A 24,042-nucleotide genomic window follows, 5' to 3' on the forward strand; every position below is an offset into this window, starting at 1 on the left:
TATAATGTTTATCTAATTTTTAAATTTGAATATACCTATTTGTTTTTATTTTATCTAATTAAATTATTTTTTATATCCTAAATCAACATGGTTACTTTAGAGATTGATTGAAAAACTAAATAAAATATACATCAACTGAAAATTAGAAATACAAATCATATTTAAATTTTTTAAAAATTAAAGAAAAAAATTACCAACAGAATTTAAAAATCAAGTGAAAAATATGAGTGTTGTTGTTTACCTGAAAGAAAAAGAAGAATTAAAATGTTAAAATGAAAAAAAGAAAAAAGAAAAAGAAAACCCACTAATGAGTACTACTACTACTACTACAGTACAGTCTTCTAATGATTTCAGTGTAAGTGACCTGGTTTCTCATCTTCAATCTCTTGAATCAGCGTCGCTTTCTCTGGCATCATTTTGTATTGTAGCTACCTTATGCTCGGATGAAAAATAAATAATTAATAATATTATATTGATCGATACAAACAGATATATTTAAGCGTAGATCGGTATCGTCTTCTTTTATCCACTTGTCGATCGCGAATTTGGAAACCCTAATTCGCAGATCTGATCTTACCTTGCTCCATGGTTATGGCGCCTCGGAAACATCGCGAGCGTGAAATGCTGTTCGACTCCGTCATCGCGCTCGTTTTCATCCTCGTCGCCTGCGTCGACCTCTGCGACGGCGCCACTGTTGTTGATGTCTACCGCCTCATCCAGTACGACATGTCCGGCGTTCCTTTCGGATCTCGACTCGCCAGCCTCAACCATCACGCCGCCTCGCTCCACTTCTCTCCACACACTGATCTCTCTCGCACCGTCCTCCTCATACCACTTCGCGAACTTAACATGTCTTTTGTTAAAGGTTCTTCTTCTTTCTGCTTTTTTTTTTTCTTTCCTTTTCTCAAATTTTACGTTTTGGTTTGATTACTATTTATTCTGGTTAATTCTGCTGAGACTTATTTGTTGCGCGTGACGTAGTAGTTGCAGAAGTTAGTAACGGCGTTTGAGAAGTGGCAGAAGTGTTACTTCAGTGTCACTCTAGATTGGTTAAGATGTTACGCATGATAGTCTGAAAGGAAGTACTTTACATGCATACCTGTAAAATTGTCCTAGGGTGCGTTTGGGTAAACGAATTAATTAAGAACTTACTAAATGAGTGTTTTTAGTGTGCAATCATTTATGTATGCTATTTTCATAAACTATCCTGAAAAGTTGTGGAAAGGAGCTGAAAATCAGCTCACAAACATATCATAAACTATTTTAGTGAGCTGTATTATAACATTTACACGAGTAACTCTGTGTTGAGATGAGCCCTAACTAGCTGTATAAACTCTTCGAAATGCATCCGTAGTAGCTTATATGTCGTGGTTTAGGTATGGAGAAGCTCTGATTCACTAGTTAAGCAGGACAAGTGATAAGTTTAATGTTTTTATAAAATGGAGTAGTTATTGCTGTGTTTGTCCTGATGTTATTCATTTTATTAATAATTTGAACTGTTTTATTTTTTCTAGTGAATGCTGAACATTTCTTGTTCCTGTCATTCGTATTGATATCTTTATTTGAAGGATTTTATTTTGTCTCATTTGTTATTTAACAATATCAAAATCTTGTGACTGCAATATGGCAGAATATATTGCTGAAAGCAAGCCTCTTGGGGGTTTAATATTTTTGCTTCCCCGGCTGTTCAGTTTTGAAAACAAGGATGGTAAGGGGAGTAACAATCGAGATGGGAGTACAGAACCGCTGAGGAATGTATTGGCGGAACTTGAACAAATACTCATACACGCGAACTTACCTGTAAGTATATTTCCTTTTTGTTGACTGTTTTCATTTTTTTTTCGTTTGAATATCCTATAAAATAAAACATTTGCCAACTTGAGAGGAGGAAGTGACGATCAATGAATTTGTTCTTGAATTATGAATTATGAATTCCTTTTGAAGTAGTTGTGGTGATTTTATTCAGCTACTACTATGTTCTCAGGTTTTATTATATCTTTATAGTGGTTCATGCAGTGATTGACCAACTGAGCTGTGTTCAACTCCAATCACTTTTAAACAAATTTATTGCTTTCTATCATTCAGTCTAGGGTTTAGTGTTTGTTTGGTAAAAAGGGTAATTGCCGTTGTAAGAGTTCCACCAATGTGATGACGATTAAAGACTTTGGATAGCCTCATAATGTGCATGTTAATCTTGTTTGGGTTTCAAATGTTATTGCATGCATGCAGTGGTGGTCCATAGCACTGTACATTCACTTGTAGCAGATGATTTGTTTATGGTGTTTAATCTTTATACACCGAGTACAAATATTTTTACAGTGTCAATCAATTAGAAATTGCGAAAAGATAAATTTTAAAGAAATTATTACAAAATTCAACAATTTTAACATAACAAATTATGATTGAATGACAGTGTAAAAGACCTTACACTTTCTGTGTTTTAATTAAATTCTTATTTTTTTATCTTTGGGTTGTGAACTTGTGGTAAATGATCATAAACTAACTTACAATTTATTTTGCTATGACTATTCTTCTCTAGTTGTCTTTGCATGCATATTAGGTCCTTGACTGGTTCATCAGTGCTGAGATATTTTCGAAACTGGAAAATTTTCTTAACACTTATTTTCTGCCTAGCTTCTGCTCGAGCATAATTTTTCAGTTTATATCATGGAACCATTTGTGTAGCATGTCTCACAATCATTTCACAGCATAAGTAACGAACTACTGAAGGTGGTTTCTCAATTATCTAAGAAGACTTGTAACACCGTGCTGATTATTATTATTAAAAGTAAATTACAATGACACACCTTCAGATATTTTCTCAAAGTACACTTGCTCCTTCTTCCTTTTTTACCATTCCGATGGCCTCCCTTATCAGGGGTTATGCAGAATGTTTTTAAACTTTAATGGGATGTACATGTAAGGGAAAAGATTTACAAATATTTGTCTTTGGCTTGTGTTACATGACATGTTTCTTTTTTTGTAATGTGAGGAAGTACGTGTCCTTCAATTATTTTTTGTCCCCACCCACCCCCGTTTATTACATAATCATGTACACCTCTATCATTTTACTTGTTATTTTGTGGGAGATGTAACTTTTATGGTGTTGCATCTTGTTGCAGTATCCTGTTTATTTTGCATTTGAGGATGACAATATTGATGCTGTGTTAGCTGATATCAAGAAGAATGATGTCACTGGTCAACCTGCTACTGCAACAACTGGCGGGTGAATACAAATCTTAAATGAAGCTTTCATTGCTTTAAGGCTTGACTGATTGGACCGCATATGGGATTACCTTTTATATTTCCAACTCCTGGGCATTACATTTTTGTGTTGTTGGATGCCTTCTGTTCTATTTGTTTGAATTTGAATTGTCTTATTCATTTCCTAATTGCTGCTGTTCTTATATTATTAAATTCTCTTTCCTGGACTTCCTTACAGTAGTTACTTAATTTGCATGTTTGTTGAGTTATTGTATTACCATACCAAGTTTATTTTTCTCTTGGAAGTAACATTTTGAATGATTTCTTTCCATTTTTTTTGGGATGTTGCAGATACAAATTTGTTGTTTCAGCCGCAGAACCAAGGAAAGTTGTTTCTCCTCCTATTACAAATATTCAGGTGTTTGTTCAACCTTAATTTTAGATAAATGCAATGTGATTGAAAAGCCAAATCAAACTTATGTTTCTTGAATGCATACCATAAATTTATTTCCTTCTTTTTTTCTAATTTTTTTTGTTTAAATTCTACAACAACTGGTTCAATGTAAGTCTTGGTTAACAAAAACACCAGATTGCTGCAATAATCATTCTAGGAAGCCTTGAGTAAAGATCTAGATAATTTGGAAGAACCCTGGGTTCGAGCATGAACTAATAACCAGAGAAGCATACCGTGAAAGATTATTTTTTAAAACCTCACTTAGCAAGTTTTGGACTAAGTTACAAGGAATTGTTTCACTTGGAATATTTAACAGGCGATCATGTCACTTGTTACACAGATCTTGTCTCTTTCAGGTGTCTTGTTGGGGTGAATCAATATAGGAAATAATCTGCCAACCGTGAAAGATTATTTTTTAAAACCTCACTTAGCAAGTTTTGGACTAAGTTACAAGGAATTGTTTCACTTGGAATATTTAACAGGCGATCATGTCACTTGTTACACAGATCTTGTCTCTTTCAGGTGTCTTGTTGGGGTGAATCAATATAGGAAATAATCTGCCAATTTTTGTGTTTTAGTGTTTTCCTTAGGATTCTCACACATAATTAGTGCAAATATACTGGATAATCTACAGGTATAAACAGCTTGGAGTTCTTCTGTGATCAGTAACAGTTTAGCTGCATGTATCAACAGAACTGATTAATTCTTAATTGGATAATCTGCTTGTACTATTCTTTAAATAGAACTCGTGTGAATGTATCTTTTATATGGTTGCAGGGATGGTTGGCAGGACTGAAGACAGATGATGATGCTCATCAATTACCCACCATAGCGATAGTGGCATCATATGACACCTTTGGGGCTGCTCCTGTATGTTGTTTATGAAGTTTACCTTTAAAACCAAACTGTTCAAAATAATATGATTATCATGTTAAAATATCTGAAATTGCAGGCATTATCGGTGGGAAGTGATAGTAATGGAAGTGGCATTGTGGCTCTTCTTGAAGTAGCTAGGCTGTTTTCTCTCTTATATTCTAATCCAAAGACAAGAGGGCAATACAATCTGCTGTTTGGGCTAACATCTGGTGGGCCTTACAACTACAATGGAACTCGTAAAGTAATATATATCATATTTGGAAGTTCATTTTTTTGCAGACAATTCTTTAACACGTAATCAACCTTCCCTTTTGTTCTGGATTTTTTTTTACATAATTCTGCATTTTCAGTGGCTTCGAAGCTTTGATCAACGGCTGCGTGAGAGCATTGACTATGCTATTTGCTTAGATAGTATTGGTTCATGGGAAAATGAATTGTGGATTCATGTGTCTAAGCCTCCAGAAAATGCTTTCATTAAGAAAATTGTGGAAGTAAGTGAATGGTCCAAGTGGTGCAGGCTTTACTATAATGGATTACTTGCAGTTTTATCTTTATGATTTCTAATGGAAAATTTTGTGTAGGATTTTTCAAGTGTTGCAGAAGAATTAGGTTTTAAAGTCAATTTGAAGCATAAGAAAATAAACATTTCCAATCCTCGAGTAAGTGATAAATTCTTGGTGTTCTGTTTCACTTTCCAAGATCTTTAGTAATTTATACTTAGCTTTTGCTCAATATCAATTTGGTTGTATTTTCACACAATTGCCATCATCACATTATTTTATTACAGTAGTACCATGTACAATCACCTTATATGTTGTTTACATGTTTATAAAAAAAGGTCTGGAAACTGTGATGTATTTGCTCCTCTAATTTCATTTTAGTCTGATGTAAGCCCTTATGTTTTATTACTTAAGCTTCCTAATAGATTACACTTTATACTCCTTCTCATATCAGCTCGTGCTTCATGTCTTAGTGAAAGATTTCCTGATAGCAAGCACTTGCTTCCTCCATTTTGTCTAAATGCTACTTCTAATATCAGTTATTAAAGATGGTCATCTGCTGTAGGTAGCTTGGGAGCATGAACAGTTTTCAAGGCTGAGAGTTACTGCTGCCACTCTATCCGAACTCTCTACAGCACCTGAATTGCTAGAAAAGGCTGGTGGTTTGGTTGACAGCAGGTTCATATCTGGACCTAAATGCCATAATTTTATTACTTTTTTACCTTTTTGCTGACTGAGCTTCTGCAGGCATTTTGTTAATGAAGCAACTATTGTCAGGAGTGTGAAATTAATTGCTGAAAGTCTTGCGGTAAGATTTGTTTACCTCAAAAAACTAGAAGTCATTGTTCATTCCCTCACTGAAAAAACAAAAGATTAGGAATGTAGCCTCTCAATGTCCTTATAATTAATTCTCCTTCCAATCATTTGGCATAATAAGAATCATGAGGGAGTGTTTTGTTTGTTTGTTTGTCCTGGGCACTAGTTCTAGTATTATTCACTATATTTGTTGCAGTGAGTGTGTATTTATATTAATTTCAAAATTAATCTTTTGTATGATTTTGTGTACAATGTTTAATGTGAATTTGTTTGGTAGATATTTTTTTATATGGACTTGGTCATTTAGATCTTTTGAGGTTTCTATTGTGGCCATTTGAATTCCTAAATGGTGGCATTACTTTGCTCCATTATATGCTTAAGAAAAAGGCTACCATGCCATAATTTTACTTGGTTATTTACCCTTGGATGAACCAGCGGCCCTTCAACTTTGTCTATTCCAAAAAAGACCCTTGAATTGAGCTAATTAATACCTGTTTAGCACTGTGCATGTCGATGAAACTGTTCTATTAATGACGTGCTGTTTATGATATATATATATATATATATATATATTAGCATTGCATTAAAAGTTGCTGATGAGGTTTTGCTTAGTTGATTCCTTATATTTGCAAAGTTTACACTCTTTAGTGATTCATTCAAACTTACAAAATGATCACTCTTGCACAAAATTTGCTTCCTTTCTCCTTCATTCCTGGATTCGAATGTTCTGGCTTATTTTTCTATTTTTAACGTTGTTATCTGGATTGACATTGGTTTAATTATATAGGAATTGTGGCAATGCCAAAGTTGTAGATATGAGAGAAGCTGTGCAGTATCATAAAAAATATTTTTGAAATTTGAATTGCTCATGTCATTGACATTTTGAGTGTGCCTTACTGAAGATAATCATTTTTGTGCGAGCCTATTCTTTGGCTATTTTCTGTTCTATTTAATTTTTGCGTCTAAAACCTACTGTGAAATTATAGTTCAAAATAAGAACTCTAAACGAAAAGTAGAAGTTCTAGTTTTCATTTCTTTTTAGACTCGTGAGGCAACATTGAGAGAGTGGAGAGAGTAGTTATTTTTCCAAAGTTCTTTTTAGATATTTTTCATTTCTATATAGATCTTCAGAAAATATGTTTGTCTACATTTTCTTTCAAGAAAAAAAACCTTAAAAAAAAAGGGTCAAACACTACATTGGTTGACTATTGCAAACTGGCTTAATTAGCAGACTAGAGCAAGATTACTTAATAGATGTTCATTTTATGATTAGTTGTTTTCCGCTTAAAGAATTGGCCAGAAACAGAAATTGCTTTATAAATGTATCGGATTCCCAGTATTTCTTTTTAATGAGAAGCCAACTTTGTTCTTTTAAACAGTCTTCTGATCTACTTTTTGCAGAGGCATATTTATGGACACCAAGGAAAGAACATCCAGATATTTGCAGACAACACCAACTTGGCTGTTAATCCTTCTTATGTTCGATCATGGTTAGATGTTTTGTCCCAAACACCTCGAGTAGCTCCTTTTCTCTCCAAAGACGATCCTTTTGTCATGGCACTGAAAAAGGTATTGTTGCATGCTTTTTTGCTTTTTTTTTTACTTTGTGAACATGCCATTGTAACGCATCAATTTGTCACGGCTTTTACTGTTTTTTCAAGTTAAAGGATCACCCCAATACAACGGTTCTCGTTGTGGATCAGCTGAGAGAATCTCTGTAGCTTAAGAAGCACAGATGGGGAAAATTTGTATATCAGTTGATGCGAGACACCAATATGATATGATACAGATGTGGAAAATATATAAGTCTTGAAGACAACACGACTACAATAGAAAAAATTATAATGAAAAATGAAAAGTAATCACAAGAAATAATTGATGTTCTAAAAGTATGAGCTACATTGTAAACATAGTAGAAGTGCTTTTTGATTTATATAATTATTACGGTGTTTCAATTTCTATTGATATAAGATAAAATTGGAAGAAAACAACTGCACTTATTACAAGCATCTTTGCAGTGTCCAACATGAAGACAGTCAAAACAACACAGATTGTCTGCATTTTAGTTTCTGGCAATATTCAAATGTATGCAATTTTAATTTGGGTTGATAAGGGGATTTACATATGCTAATATTGTGTAATATTTGTGGAGAAAACGGCTTTAAATATACTTTCTTGTTTTGTACTAGAAAGTTGTAATGAAACTGCATTCGAGTTAGGTTGAAGGCTGCTCATTCCTCGATTCTCAATATCTGGAGTTTCACTTCTGTACTTACCAAGTGTTTTTATATGCGTATATAGGAATTAGAAGATCATACTGACGAGGTAAATCTGCATAAAGATGTGCTAGAGGGAGTGTTCACTTTCTATGATTCAACCCGGGCAAAGCTGAACATATATCAGGTATTTGAAGTTATTTTCTTTGAACCGTGTCTGTATATAAAGTTTAGCCATTTTAATCTACATAATGAATCATTGATGAAGTCTTGGTGATTAGACGATCTTCCGTCCTTCCCGAGTCCTGACCATGTTTATAATTCAGTTATCAATTTCTCGAGGGCTCATAATGTTTTTGGTTATTTGACCGACCTGTTTGCCCTTTTTTTTTAAAGGACATCTTTTTCCAGTTTAAAAGGAGTAAAATTTCACAATAAACAAAATCTGTATCATTTTTCCAAAATATGCATGTTTGATTCCTTTTCTTTGGAAAGTTTATTCAAAATTTCTTTGAAGAAGCTGTACAAGAATTTTAATGCTCCAAAATAAGTTAAATCCAAACTTAGATTTAAGTATTTACCTTTTGGCTTTGGAATTTCATGTTGCATTGAAAGAAATTGTTGTGGTTTTACAGGTTGCCAGTGTCACATTTGACTTGCTGTTGCTTCTAGTATTGGGATCGTATTTAATTGTACTCTTCAGTTTCTTGGTCATCACCACAAGGGTAATCTATTTATTTATTATCTAAAATCTTTTGCAAAATTTTAGGTATCCAGTTTGTATGCACTCAATCTAACCGATGCTGTCTGACAGGGTCTTGATGATCTAATCAGTCTATTTCGGCGGCCTCCATCTCGAAAAGTGAAAACTGCATAGTAAGTGTGGCTACCAGGATTTTGTCTACGTAGTTCTCAAGATTTAAAAAGTATCCTAGGATCCAAGTTTCTAATGAAAAGCTCTGTAGCGGATTTTTTTTCCTCATTTCCTGAAGTTGGTTGCTTTAGTGGTTAAAAACAGTAAGATTTTTATTTTTGGCTGTGCGAAGTTAACAACGCCAAAATTTTGATATTTATTTTTCGCCCGTTTTCATTTGGCGCATTTTTGTAGTGTAAAAATTGTTTACTAATTCATGCCTTGTTAACAAATGGTTACCCTGGTTATTATAGGCAAGGCTTATTCACTTAGTTTTAGCTCAATAAAGGATCCATTCGGTTAATTATAAAATATAACTTTACTTACTGCTTGCTAAATAAAATTATTCTGTTCGGAATGGTGTAACCTTTGTACCTTGTTAAATGTGCTCGCAAGTTTACCTTTTCTGAGTTAGGATTAATCTAATCTTTTACCAAAAACGAAGAAACTGGGGAAATTTATACAACTTTATGGAAGCCAGGGATTGAGGAGGATAATGGTGCATAAAATTCGATGACATACTCACCATGAACCGATTTCTAAAGGTATGGTCAGATAGATAAGAAATTTTGTTGTTGAAGTGAGGATATTGCATGGCACGTAAGAAGCTAAAGTGAATGGTCTTAAGCGTTTTATATGTTGAAAGCTAGAGTAGGTATCAAAATGCTAGGAATGAGGAAAGAATTACAGTGAACAACATGATTATATAAGAAAAAGAAAAGGCAAGATTAAGATGAACTACTTATAAGATGAAGAAGGAGAACATTATTTTTTAAACTTTTCAAAGATGTACAAGGATTGAAGAATACTCATGTTGGAGGAGGGTTAGAAATCTGATAGGATGAATGAAACCGTAAATTTTTTATTAAATCTTGGGCATTAGAGAGAATTGCCTTTTCTTTTAATCTGTAATAAGGTCACACTCGATAACACTTTATTGTAACTATTTAACCTTTTTACTTATCACACTATTATACAACTCATCACCACATACACAAAATAATAAAACAACCATACAAATACACAAAAATTTAAACAAGAAAACATTAGAGTGATAATTGTTTTATATGTACGGCTATTATCAATACCAAAATTTTCCTATAAATGTTTTAAATGTGCCTATATATATGAAAATTAAATTTTATTTTAAATAATTTTGAAAACCTTTTTCAAGAACAGCTTTATATTCATAGATACATGCATGTACATATGTATATTTAAATTTCTAGTAACTTAAATGAAATTATATATATAATGAAAACATCTAATAAAAAAATTCTATTTATTTTAAGAAAATAAAGGATTTGCTTTTTTCTTATAATATTTATAAAAAGAACAAGATATTAAAGTAGATAAAGATAAAATATGAGAACTACGTATAAGATGACATATTGATCTGCATTAGAGCCAGTAGTTAGAATTTATTAAACTAACTTATTATATGATAGGTATCTTGTAAAACTATCTCTTAAAATCTCTCATACAAATTAATAAAAAATAGATTTTTAATACTCATGTGAAATATAAAAACCTTATATTCCTTACCAATATAAATTAGTACAAAATCGATCTTAAATAAAACTCAATTTTACCACGAAAAAAGAAAAGAAAATGCATACAAATTAAAAGAAATGGTGAATAAACTGTCCAAAGATAAAAAAGGAATAATTATAAAAAAATTAAAATCTAATGTTTTGAAGAATCCTAAACTAGGGAAAAAAGACTTATTAAAATAAAACCTGGCCAAACATATCCAAAATTGATTCTGAGCGACGGATTTTATATATAAAATAGCTAATATCCTATAAATATTTGCTTCATGATAAGCGGCCACTTAATTTTAAAGGAAAAGTAATTGTTTTGTTTTGTAAATTTGAGGAAAATAAAGTGGAGAGGTTAATGGTTGTATAGTGATGATTGATGAAGATACAACAGGGTATTATATTTATTTAACTGATTTAGTTGCAGTTGAAAAACTAAACAAATTTATTTAAGTTGAAGAGATATGTTGTGTCATTCAGTGGCCTTGCCCTTACGTCTGCTGCTACTGCCGGTTTCTAAGAGGTAACAAACCATGGAATCAACATCATCCCCAAATATGCTGTAAGCTTCAATCGCTTGGATGTATGTGAATCCCATCGACAGTAAAATTTGCATCCCACTGCTCAGATCACAACCATGCTCTTTCCCATCTTCTGTCTTCCGCCCAGTGCCTGATGATCCTGCTCCTCTCATTAACACACTAAGTAACTTTTATATAAAATATTTCAAACTATAAAAACTATTTCAAACTTGTATACAAAACTCACTTGCTCCAGATGACGATGGTTCAGCGTTTGAGGTAGACGATTCTCTGTCACCCAGCTGTTGCTTAAATGTACTACTATCTGAAAGGTATTCCGCTCGAGAAACTTCTATCACCATTCGTTCAATTTCCTTTTCTGTCAGCTCAAGATCAGAGTAAAACCGACCCTCAGCTAAAAGTGCCTGTTGAAAGCAACGAGATAAAAATTATTGTTGCAAGAGTTAAGAAAAAATTCGCCATTCTCACCATTTCAATTTGAAATACTTACGTTATTGATCTGTTCGTCCTGTTGAGATTTAATAGCATCTTTGACTTGATCTTTGTCGACATTTGTCTGAGTATCATCATGAAACACATATGGACATCACTTATTAGCAAACAATTTGTTAATGTCACAATTTGCATAGTTCTGAGTCCTTAAATTATTATGTATAAGGTTTTATATAATTGTTTATTATAGAATACAATATTAAGTTTAATTATCCAGTTGATGTCGGGTAAAATCATAACACAGTAGAAGAATGACAGAAATAATAGTCAATGGTACTTACCCCACGAAGACTGCTGAACCCAAGACCAGCACCAATTGCCAAGCGCCGTGGGTCAACAAGGGAATTGTAATGGTTTCCATGATGATAACTCAATCGAATTGGTGGTGTGTCAGTGTTGTAACTTCCATGAAAGATATTGATAGGTTCTGCATAGTGATTGATGTTATTATAAACTGGTTACATAAACAATCATACATAGATTCTGCATAATGATTGATGTTATTATAAATTGATTATATAAACCATCAGACATCAAAGTTTCAGAAACTCACCTACGCTGTATGAGTATATGTGAATCGGTCGATTATACATTTCACACATGGCTTGAATCTCAACATTGTTTCCATAAACCTGTAAAAAAATGAACACAAAATAGCTTTAAACACATCCAAAAGACCTATATTCCCAATGGAGAATAATGCACCCGATTTTTTTCCAAGAAATTCATATACAAATGTTCTATAATGGATAAGCTCCCTATGTAGGAATAAGAGCACAAAAATACTTGCCGTTAATCTCATAAACTGAACACCAAAGCATGGTTAGTTAGAGTCCACAAGGGCACTAATCCTATTAAGGTCGGAGCACATACACAAATTCATTTAATTATGAGAATATCATCTGAGAAGAGCCATATGTAAATATTGATGCTCACTTCCTTTAAAAGTAAAATCCACATCAACATGAATAAAAATGCAGGCATGAAAAAAGAAAAAAAAAGAAGAAAGCTTGTGATTATATTAAGTTTGCATGAAATATACAAGGGAATAAAGAAATGAAGTTTCTTGAACAACTGTCAATCAGAAAAACTAGTCTCAACACATTTAAGTCCCGGATTGAATTATTTATGACACAGAAAACAGTCTCAACACGCAAGTACTTGATTGGATTACTTATAATGGAACTTACCGGTTCCAACTTCAAAATAACTCATTTGAAACACTGATGTTAGAGACACACCAAAACCTAGGAGACATAATAGACATTTCTATCACATTTCTAGATTTTCTCTTTTGTGTTGGTAATCTATGCCACCACAAATTAGGCTAACCAGAATTCAAGCCGCGATTCACCTAACTCATTGCCCCATGTCATTCAAGGATTGTTTCCATTATGCCAACACACGATATTTCACAACATTTGGGTAAAGACAACACTCGATTATTTTACACATTAATGAAAGGGGGTTTCAATCTCTTAAAACTAAATCATCACATCATTGTAGACACAAAGAGTTAAGAAAGAAGATTCTAAACCATCAATCAAATAGATAGTTCTCAAGCGAATATAGAACATAAAAAGGTAAAAGGGTCGAGAGCTTGAGACAAGTGAACAACCAGCACAAAGATTAACAAGTGTTAAATCATTTCAGCCACCCATTACATTAGTATTGTGGCTATGGATTGTCCTGGATCTCTCAAATTCAGGGAACTTGTGCATTCTTTCCGTTCATCACATTACAATATTTTTAGTATATAAATTGTAAACTGTAGTTTGCCAAAAATAATTTTAGAAAAAAACCTAACCAGACTGCCACACAATCAATAGCAAATGAAAAGGGAGAGAAATAAAGCAATTATATCCTAACAAAAAGACCTAAAATCCCAATAATAACTTCAAGTTTTCCCTTAGAAACAAAATGCATGTCAACTGTACTGTCACGTACCTTATCTCTTCTTTTTCTCTTGCAATAAGATGTGAACCCTTCAGTTATAAACTGAGAAAAGTGATCTCTCTCTTGCTCCTGAAGATAAAACCACAAATATACTTATTCCTCTGAAGTTCAATAAAACTCCACCAATATACGTGCATGAGAAAAATCTATGAAGTATGCACATACAAAAATGTGCCAGCATTCAGTTGAATGTACATACTTAAAACAATTTATCAATTGAATTAGGCATATTTATGAAAATTCAAACAACAAAAAATTTCTAACCAACTAAAAGCAACAAAACAGGACATAAAATTGTTCAAATATACATGTATTAACCACTGACAAATAAAAAAAATCAAATAAATAAAGTTACAAGACTTTCCTGGATCCCTAAGGGCACCACCAACCACAATGGTAAAACATTCCATAAAAAATTGTGAGCTTAGGGTCCATATTACTTTTTCCTACACCCAAAAAAAATGTAGTGTTCTAAAAAGACATGATTAGACCATTGCTAAATGTATTAATTAAATATGATTAATTCTTTATGAGATAAAAAAGCTAAAATGAACTAAATCCTTTGGTTGATTTGTTGATTAAAATCACTAAAAGCCATTAAAATTAGATCAACTTCTTATCATATAATTAGAAACATATTATACGGACCAAAAGCACATTCAGTGTCAATATTTGTCACAAATAAAAATTAATACAACATTATCATACCATATAATCTATACACATTTGTCTGACCAAATCATACACTTCGGAATCCCCATACACCTGATCTGCAACCGCTCGGAAAAGACAATTTCCATCTTCCATCATTTTTTTTACTTCATAACCTTTTGCTCTTCTGATATCAATTTCAAACTGCCGCTCTCTTTCCTGGAATAAATGTCAATGGCAGTTCAATTTATTAATACATACCTCGACTTGAAAAACTTAACAAAGTATCAAGACACAGCCCAGCACGGAATTGTTCGATAGATGATGAATGATTAATATTGACAAGAGCTCCATACAAATTAAACAGATCCGGAACCATTATCTAACTTAATGAACTAATAGCATATCTACAGTCTAACTTAATGAACTAATAGCATATCTATAGTCTAAACAGATACGGTGTTGTCAAATATGCCATTATGTTATTCTAATTAATATTATCCATAACAAGCAAGAAATGTTAAAGGTATAATTCAAGCTTAATCATAATTATTCTCTTATAAAAAAGGAATTGGCTAAATTATCAATATCATTCCTTCTTCTTATAATCAACTCGCACACTATGGTCTAAAGAAAATCACATACCAATACTCATAGCTACACTGAAATCTAGTAAAAAGGATTCATCAACTTACAAAATCATCATAAGACGAAACCAGACAAGGCTTCTGTTCATCAGCACTATTGTACCCCTCACTCTCGTTATGTGACCGGGGAGAAGACGGCCTAGACCCAGCAGGTGAAGTCCTGGCCGGAACAACCGGCCATGCAGATGTTCTCCTCGACGATCCCACACTACCTGAAATCAAACTCCCGGCCACACTCCTCCTTGCATTCAAATTCCCTGCCAAAGAAGGCTTGGGAGGCGGCACCGGAGGAGGCGGGGGACACGAAGCACCGCCAACAGGTAAGGAAGAAGAATCCCCACTCGCACCCTCACTCACTGCAACATTCCTTTCACCAATTCTCAATCCACCTAATCCCTTCACAAACTCTTCCCTTATATCACTCTCAACAACAGTTGTAGGCACACCATCATCACAAGACCCGTCAGCCTGCTCAAAATGAATACTCTCCTCACTCTTCCCCTTATCATCACTCTCCAAAACGTCATCTCCAACAACCACCTCATCAGTAATGTCCGGCGAGACCAAAACCTGCGCCTCTGCACGCGCCGAGGGATTGGTAGACGACCCACCGCTCCGGTTTGCGTTAGAAGAAGAACCACCGCCGGAAGAACCCCTCTGAACCAACACACGAGTCATTGTAATTGGCAACGCAACACAAACCCTAATCTTGGATTTTCAGAGGGTTTGGATCATTAGTTTGTCACGTGTTCTGGCCTTGGGCGCAGTGATACCAATCCCTTGAAAGAAAGAGTCGTTGCAGCAGCAGTGGTCCTCGCAAAGCGATCTCTGCATTCCCCTAACAATTCTCATCAGACCCAACCCTCCAACTTTAAAGAAGAAAACCTTTCTTTTTTTGTTAAGAAGACGAATTTTACCAAGATTTTCCGCCGCCGAAAAATCAAAACCCTTCGCGACCCCAACCTGCACGCATCGAAACCAAAAACAATTGGCGTGTCGATCCAAGGAACGAAAGAAAAGAAAGGGGAAAATGTAATTGCAATTGTAGTTATTAGGATGAGGAATACGTTGATTATGTGAAAATTGAGAAAAAGAAAGAAAGGGAATAATGCGAGATGGAGTGGTTGAGTGACTGACCTGAAAAGAAGGATTGATTAGGGTTTTTGAAAGAGAAGAATAGAGAAAGGAGAAAAGTGTGGAAAGGTTTTAACGGTGAAGGAACGGTGAGTTTCAACACCAACGTCCTCTTCCTCACCACCTTACACCTGGCCACCCACCCACACTTCATCCCACGTGCCACTTTCACTTCCTTTGTCTTTTCTCATCCCAACTTACCTCACCCTACCTCTATGTAAATTCTTTTCTTCTTCCCTAAGATAAATAATATCATCAATTACTTTTTTTTATTTTAATATATTTTCAAATTATTTTTACTATTCTTTTATTTGTTAGTTCATTAATTTATTTAGATATTTAAGTGGTAATTTGTGTCTATATATATTTAAAGGTTTTTATTCAATTATTTTCTTATATTTTAGAATTTATTTGATTTTTTTTTCTCCATCTTTCACCACTTTTCTTCACCTTGATATACTTAGACTACAAAAACCCTTATTCAAATATTTTTTATGTATCTTTATGCAATTATTTTGAAATGCATCAATGAGATACATTTATATTTTTTTGAGTTGTTTCAAATTATAAATTAACTTTATAACCAATACAATTTTCAATTGTCGGAACTTAAACAATTTGTTTAACTTTATATTCGTTCTAATATATTTATTGGGTAAGCTAGTATCATTGAGTACATCCTAGTTTAACTTTATATTCGTTCTAATATATCATTTCTAATATATTTGTTGGATAAGTTCGTACCTATTGAGTACATCATAATCCTATACATCTATCATAAACATTAAGTAAATATGATATTAGATTACAATCCTCAAACATTCAAAATTCAACATTTTCAATATAGTAAATTGGTAAACCAACCATCTACCTTTAAACATCGCTTTTCCCTCTCTTCCTCTCTTGTCTACAATTTTTTTCCTTTTTTCTTTTCCTTCCTCTTATAAGTTTCTATGATTCATGGGTTATTGTTTAAATCATGGGTTATAGTTGAATGTGTCTCTTGACAATGTGAGTTATTTCATATTTGAAGATATTTGAAGATATTTGAAGAAGCTTTTATGATATGTAGGAAGATGAAGATGAAGATGAAGTGAGGTATGATGGTTCCTTGAAGTCAATAGAAAAATATGGTGGGAGGTGAAAGAAGTGGAAAAAGGTAAAGAAAAAAAAACAAAGAAAATTCAAAGGGAAAAGATAACAGCATAAATTTAACAGAAAGATCATTAATATTTTTTTAAGTAAAGATTCAACTAAGTCAAAAATTAATATTATAAAATCTTAAATATAGAAACTAAACTTTATTTATTTTATCTGTTTTAAAAAATATAATTTACTTATATGTTCAGAATTTGTTTTTAGTCTATTACAAGCTGTAACTTCGTCTCCAAACCCCAGTGGTGTACTTTTCTTTTTTAAAATATATTAGTAACTCCTTTTAATAGAAAAAAATATCATACATGCGACACCTTTACCATAAAACCTAGAAATAAAAAAGGTCAGAATCAAAATTACCACATATACTAAAATTAATTTTGATCATAATAAGGCATTATACGTAATTACATTATTCATTTAAAATAATATACACGCTACTCAATTGAATTGCACATATAAAATCGTTCTATTATCTTAATTTAAAATATTCTCATTACTAGGTCATATCAACATTAAACAAGAATCAATAATAAGAGCTTAAAAAAAATTCTAAGAAATGCCATACATGTAAAAGTAGCAACATAATCTAATTGCCTTGATTTTAAAATTAATTATTGAAATTTAAATATTATTATGAAGTAGTTGTTGGGAAGAACTCACTCCCACTTGCTCCACATTGCACCACAATAAAAATAAAGTAAAAGATTTGGTTCTCTTCCTTTTACTGCTCAATGTCCGGGAAAGTTTTGATAACGACATCATGTTCGTACACACGAAAATTCAATTATGGATTACCATGATACATTGTTTCTCTTATCATAGCCTTTAAGTTTAGGTGCTAACACAACATATATCTGGAATTGGTGTGGTTCAATGGGGCTTGAAAATGGAAAAGGAAAGTCATATCTCATCTCGGTACGTCAACCAATTACCAGAATTTTAGTCTAACCAACGCTGTTAAAACTCCCCTCTAAAGGTTTCAAAAGCACATAAGGCCAGTCCGTCTCAATTTACCAATAATTTAGGTCATTTGCATGAACCTGGTGTTTAATTCAAACATAATCACATTAAATGCTATGAACAACTTGGTGTTTTCAAGCTAGTTTAGTAACATTATATAATTAAGTAATTTCCCATTTTATAGTGAACCAAACCTCACATTATAGATTATCTTGCCTGAATAACACATTGGCGACTTTTCTTTGCCAAAGATAACACCGATTAAAATAAAGAGAACGGGTAGAAGGACTTTTTTAAATGCAATTCTTATTTGCCTCATTCTTTAAAATGGAAAAAGATGTTTACTTTACATGACACATTCAAAATTGGTATGGTGATAATGATTACATGCATACCATCTGTATTTCCTATTCATGGTATGAATAAAATATTATGTATCAACAATATCGTCCAATCAAACAAAATGGTTACCCCCATTAGACAAAAATAATTCCGCAAAAAGTATATTGCCAATTTCCAATTGCATTTCTATACCTTCAATTTCCACCCTCGGGCACCAAGCGCTTCATGAACTTTTTTGGCGGCATCAGCGGTATCGGAAAGGGGTGGATAACTCCAACTTTCTGATATCTGAAATTTAAGTAAAACATATATCCATTACCAAATAAACACCTTTGACAATAAGAGTGATTCCAGACATGAAATCTTTCCACAATAATCTTCAACCCTTGTGTTTGATACAAAAATCACTATTATAACTTACATCCTCGGAACCTGTAAAAGGACGAACAACTCCCATCTCTCTCAAAGATTTGTGAAATTCATTGAACTTCCATCTGCATCGCTCAACGCCCATAACATAAACAGGCTTCCTGGGGATAGAACAAAATAATTAGGTAACATTAAATACTTTCACCAAGAGCAATTAAATAGAAACATTATTCTAATAATAGAAATACTAATACATGCATACCCAGTGCTGCAAGCTTCACTTATCATGCTAACTGAATCTGCAGTGACAACAAATGAGTCTGCCCAAGCTAAATGGCCCATGTGCAGGTCAGGTCCTGAAAGTTGTCACTGTCTAAGTTTATCTGTTGAACCAAATTTTAAATGTTGGAATCGAAACTGGGACATATATTTACCTTGCCAATCACAGATATAAACTTTTGGGTTATTCCCAAGTTCTTTTACTATGATATTGGACACCTGTTTAAACACCAAAGAGAGAAATAGTATGAAGAGACGGACAAGTTGGTGGTGTTATTATCCTAAGAAGCTACGAGGAATGAAGGACTTTACCTTCTGTGGTGTCCTCTCCGAAAAGGATATCCTAACACTGCCACAACTAGCTAGAACACTGAGCAAAGAAACTGCTAACTGCTTGGCAAGGTCTACACCATAACGACAGTTCCCTAAATCAATTGTGGACATCAGTCAATACCCCCAAATTTTTAGCCACAGAACATCCTTCCTCTCTAGGTCTTAATGACATTTCAAATAATCAAATTCACAATAGAAATTACTTGTTGGTCCTCCTACGTTGACCACAAGCAAGGGCCTCGGAACATTTGAAAACTCGTCATGCCAAGTAGCAGCAGCACTACGTATTGAACTGAAATCTACTTGATGTAACGCCCCCATAGTAAGAACCTGAGCATACAATTCCACATAAGAGTCCTCATTCAGAAATTGACAGTAACCAACATCAAAGTAAAAAGCTATTTATTGTCTAACATACGTACAATATGCATACCACATGACTATCTGGAGGATCACGCGGAGTTATCCAACTCCGAAGAAACCGAGGAATCTTTTTTTGTCCTTCTGGAGTTAAAGGATAATAATCATGCTTGGGTGTAATTACCATGTCAAAGCGATTCAAAATCGATCTTGGATGTTGTATCTGGTCATGAAACAAATACAATCAGACAGACCAAGATAAGAAATCAGAGCAGATGCTTTTACATCTTACACAGTAATGAAGGCAAAAACACCAAAATGGTGCAATTTTGACTTCAAAATTACCAAAATGGTGCAATTTTAAAATCGTGCCAACTTAGTATGACTTCATTTTGAAGAAGTCATGCCAACTTGGTACATTTCAGTTTGTTGTAATTTTTTTTACTTCTAATTAAAGTCGTGCCAACTTGATACGACTTCAGTGTGTTGTGATATAAATTGTAGTCGTGGCAGTGTATTTTGATGATATAAACTAAAGTCGTGTTAGTTTGGTATTATTTTAATTTGTTGCAATTATTTTTTTAATTTTAATTGAAGTCATATCAAATTAGCATGACTTCTTTAAAACAAAGAAGTACCAAGCTGACACAACTTCAAAACTACACCATTTTGGTAATTTTGAAGTCAAAATTGCACCATTTTGGGGCTTTTGCCAAAAATGAACACCAAAGCAATATACAAGAATGATAAATAACATTACAGCATAGGCAACGAAATTTTAACAAGATGATAGACACTAACATATATATACAAAGGCCCCATTTTGGAAACAACAACCAGATTTTAAATTGTTAACTACACCGGATAATGTAATCATACAGGTGTGGTTATAGAAATCATCACTTTAAAATTACATACTACATCGACAAACATCAACCTTCAATGACAGAATGCTCCCACAAACAAGACCACAACTATAATTTAAAATCTTGAATGTGATACATAAGAAAAGTAAAGAAAATAAAGTAGACTGAATAAGAGTTCATAAGGGAAATAAATCACAGAACTAAGTTTTTTGGATTTGTGGCAGGATCCTGCCAAAATTGTAAACCAAGATCGTTTCAAAGATTGAAATTTGACATGAAAAATTTCCATTGATTACTCCCAGTGTTTTGGATTGCATTCACAATTCCCTCTTTCATCAATCACCAGCTTAATTCCATTCTTCGTTAATTTAAACCATTGAACCTAGTTTTATCTCACTTCATTATTGCAAAACCAACCAAACTATGGCGGTCATGCCTGATACATTCTTGCCCAGACATGCACTTATTTAGCATTAATGCCACTGAAATAATATTGATTGCTTTCATTAAAGCATGTTCACGTTATAAGTTGTTCTTCCAAATTTTGATGTACAAACTAAAAACTTGCATAATTTACAAGACATCTTACAAAATTAAATTAAAGATTAATATGCATGAAGTCTGCAAACCTGAACGACAAACACATTCTCCGATGCTAAGCGTTTTATGGAACTTGCAGTAGAAATGGTGTCTCTTCCACATGCAACAACCAACAATGGTCCCTCCCTGGATAAAATACCAATCATTTTATTCTTTGTAAATGGGTGAAGAATCAGTTGCAGATGGTGATACAAGAAAGTGCTAAGGAATTCTACAAGAAAGTTAAAAACAAATCACAAGATTAAGTTTTATCCTGAGCACCACAACGGGAAGACAAAAGCACATTAATGCACTGGAAATCTTGTAAATTTAGTACATGTCTTAGTTGTACAAAAATAATTATTACAACTTACGAGAGAGAAACACTGCCAAATAATTCATATCACGCATCATATTAGGTATATTTGTAATGTTCATAAGAAGTACACTGCTCTGAGCAAGTAAGATTATTAATGGCAAGGTTACTCAGACATTTGAATCACTAGATCAAGAAATGAACAACAAAGTTACTTAGACAATTTATACATAAAATAATACACATCAATAACATTAGTCCACAAACAAAAGAATAGGCAGTTACTTCTCATAAGTTTCACGAGCAAAACTAACTATCTGCTTTGCATCAGCTTCCAAGACAGCTAACAAGCCTGCACTGACACCATTTTCTGAAGGTAAAGGCGTAAGCTTCTTTTCCTGAGATTTCAACATAAGCTGAGAATAACCTTGAATCATTCTTACTATATAATCTATTTTCTTATGGAGCGAGACTGGAAGCCATTGAAGCCAATCATTAATTCCCCCTTTTGGTCTGGTAACACGCTGCCAAAAAGCAGTCATAAAATGATAAGTGAACTCATTCAGCTGTTAAGAGGTGCGTTCAATTTGAACATGACTTGACAAAATATAATGCACTAATGCTTTATAAAGAGGATAAATAAGATGCCTAAAAATTAACAATAGCCTTAACATTAAGCTCATAAATATAGCCCCAATAACATGTGTTAGTTGCACACAATGTCATGTGACAAAGACATTAAGAAATGCTTATTGCAATGGCAAATAGCATGCGTCAGTATGAGGCTTCTCGCAACGGTACTACCTCAATCAATTCTTATTTCCCTTCTGTTAAAAAAATAAAACTCAAATAAGAGAAAATTTACTTTAAAGGAAAAATTTAACGTTGTCTTCATTTCCTCCAAACATAATCTAATTTAGAAGCACCAAACAGTGATACAAGGCAAGTACGGATACAAAAGTGTATCAGATTGAGATGCTACACCAACAAAGGTATACAAATATGCATTTTACTATAATAAAACATGTGGAAAGCTCATTCTCTCTCACAGGAAATATTCATTTGGCAGTAACTAACATAACAAAAAAGAAAAACACTTCTTTATCAATTTAGTGTTTCTAAACTATGCCAATTACCCAATATTACTTATAGATAAATCCATATATAGATGTTGTTTTCACTCAATAATTTGCTTTCCCTTCTAAACACAGATACCAAGCATGCAAAATGGGTACTTCAGGTATGTTCTGTGTACAGGTTTGCGATTCATCCATGTGCTTAGATTATTCTTACAATACCTTCTTTAAAATCAACAAGTTACACGGCACATGATGCAATGAATTCAGTATGCAATACATAGGGTTACTGAGCGAATAAATTAAAACGCTCTAACAACATTTTATATTCCTACATTGTACAAACTTCTTCCACAACAAATCTTGGAACAACAAAATTCTATCCTCTACGGATGAATGTTTGTACATCCAATATTAAGAAAAGTAACCTAAACCACCAATTCAGTCCTCCCTTAGTCAATTATTCCCTATCAGTAGTCATCAACACAACACTAATCTCGCTGTAATTCACAATTGCAGGCATCAGGGACTGAATTGGTAATTTTTCTTTGAGGGATCAAAACAACTAAAACTACATTTTTTTCAGACAATAACTTCGGTACTAAATATTCTAAAAGCTATACTGTTATCCCCAGTCACGCCATTTCTCAACCAAGTCAAACGCAAAGTTCAAAACTAGGCAAATAATACTACTTAGTTATTATGTTAGGAATGCGAAGAAAGGGTTGCGGAAAACCAAAAAGAAAATAAAAGGTCATGCATTCTTACATATAAGACGTGCTTATCGGCGAGGCCAAGGGCACGAACCAATCCGACGCTCTGATTCTCCGAAGCGGCGGAGCCGTTGCCGATTACAACGGCGCGTCGCACGAACGTGTGAACTCCGGACTCGAATATGTCCGGAGTTCCTCTCCGGGCGGTAGGGCTCGGCGGCTCCGGAAGCTGAATTCGTCTCATCGCCTCGACTTCGAACGCACAAGGCAAAATCTGAACACGGTTTCAGTTCAAGAATACGGAAGACGAATTTTCTCGAGAAGGTGAAACAAAAATTCTGATTCCTCCAGTGCCAGAGTCGTAACTTTGAAGTATGCAGATTTGGCCTATAAAAACTCATTCCCGGCAAAAACCGCAACCGAAATGTGAAAGCCCGTGAAGCAAAAGGTAAGGGCCTTGAAAGCCCAGTACTTTCTTTTATTTGCAGGCTATTGCTTCCTGTGGCATTACTTCTGCACAGTCCCCCCAATTACTAACTGCACTTACAATAATTAGAAATGATTCAAACACTTTCCCCTCACATTGTTGTTGTCGTGGCTTCACATCATTAAAGAGAAAGAAGAGAAAACACAACAACTTGTTTCAAAAAACACTTCCCGAAATGTACTGAAACACATTATGCATTATGGAAGATATATTTCGGAAAACCTATTTTGAAAAATTATTTTCCAAACTGCCTTTTATATAT

The 24,042-nt window shown here is 33.7% G+C and overlaps 3 protein-coding genes across 5 annotated transcripts; 1 reads left to right on the forward strand and 2 right to left on the reverse strand.

Moving 5' to 3' along the window:
- The first annotated feature begins 352 nt into the window (after window positions 1–352).
- Window positions 353–9,230, forward strand: LOC124824898 (M28 Zn-peptidase nicastrin). The gene is made up of 14 exons (XM_047297406.2): window positions 353–865; window positions 1,631–1,800; window positions 3,123–3,226; window positions 3,556–3,622; window positions 4,436–4,528; window positions 4,611–4,775; window positions 4,885–5,025; window positions 5,116–5,193; window positions 5,600–5,712; window positions 5,782–5,842; window positions 7,252–7,419; window positions 8,152–8,253; window positions 8,702–8,791; window positions 8,881–9,230. Exons 1-14 carry the CDS (start codon window positions 586–588, stop codon window positions 8,941–8,943), a joined length of 1,695 nt encoding a protein of 564 aa, XP_047153362.2. The 5' UTR covers window positions 353–585; the 3' UTR covers window positions 8,944–9,230.
- A 1,670-nt stretch (window positions 9,231–10,900) lies between these two features.
- Window positions 10,901–16,068, reverse strand: OTLD1 (OTU-like cysteine protease family protein). 3 transcript variants are annotated; one of them, XM_047297408.2, is made up of 10 exons: window positions 15,946–16,068; window positions 15,726–15,771; window positions 14,857–15,636; window positions 14,219–14,380; window positions 13,502–13,579; window positions 12,108–12,186; window positions 11,836–11,981; window positions 11,553–11,618; window positions 11,289–11,466; window positions 10,901–11,201 (listed from the first exon to the last, which is right to left on the reverse strand). In XM_047297408.2, exons 3-10 carry the CDS (start codon window positions 15,484–15,486, stop codon window positions 10,993–10,995), a joined length of 1,548 nt encoding a protein of 515 aa, XP_047153364.1. In that variant the 5' UTR covers window positions 15,487–15,636; window positions 15,726–15,771; window positions 15,946–16,068; the 3' UTR covers window positions 10,901–10,992. The 3 variants fall into 3 exon arrangements, with proteins under 3 accessions (XP_047153364.1, XP_047153365.1, XP_087966394.1); XM_047297409.2 differs by having other exon boundaries at window positions 14,857–15,646; XM_088110268.1 differs by lacking the exon at window positions 15,946–16,068 and having other exon boundaries at window positions 14,857–15,646; window positions 15,726–15,926.
- Window positions 16,069–18,400: 2,332 nt separating this feature from the next.
- On the reverse strand, window positions 18,401–23,812 carry ELM1 (fission ELM1-like protein (DUF1022)). Its single transcript, XM_088108267.1, has 10 exons — window positions 23,349–23,812; window positions 21,790–22,028; window positions 21,239–21,335; window positions 19,817–19,966; window positions 19,587–19,713; window positions 19,363–19,475; window positions 19,206–19,269; window positions 19,034–19,127; window positions 18,824–18,932; window positions 18,401–18,690 (listed from the first exon to the last, which is right to left on the reverse strand). Exons 1-10 carry the CDS (start codon window positions 23,535–23,537, stop codon window positions 18,589–18,591), a joined length of 1,284 nt encoding a protein of 427 aa, XP_087964393.1. The 5' UTR covers window positions 23,538–23,812; the 3' UTR covers window positions 18,401–18,588.
- Window positions 23,813–24,042: the final 230 nt, after the last annotated feature.

The sequence above is a fragment of the Vigna umbellata genome, chromosome 3 (genome assembly GCF_029865625.1).
Source record: "Vigna umbellata cultivar VRB3 chromosome 3, Vumbellata_1.0, whole genome shotgun sequence".
Lineage (NCBI taxonomy): Eukaryota > Viridiplantae > Streptophyta > Magnoliopsida > Fabales > Fabaceae > Vigna > Vigna umbellata.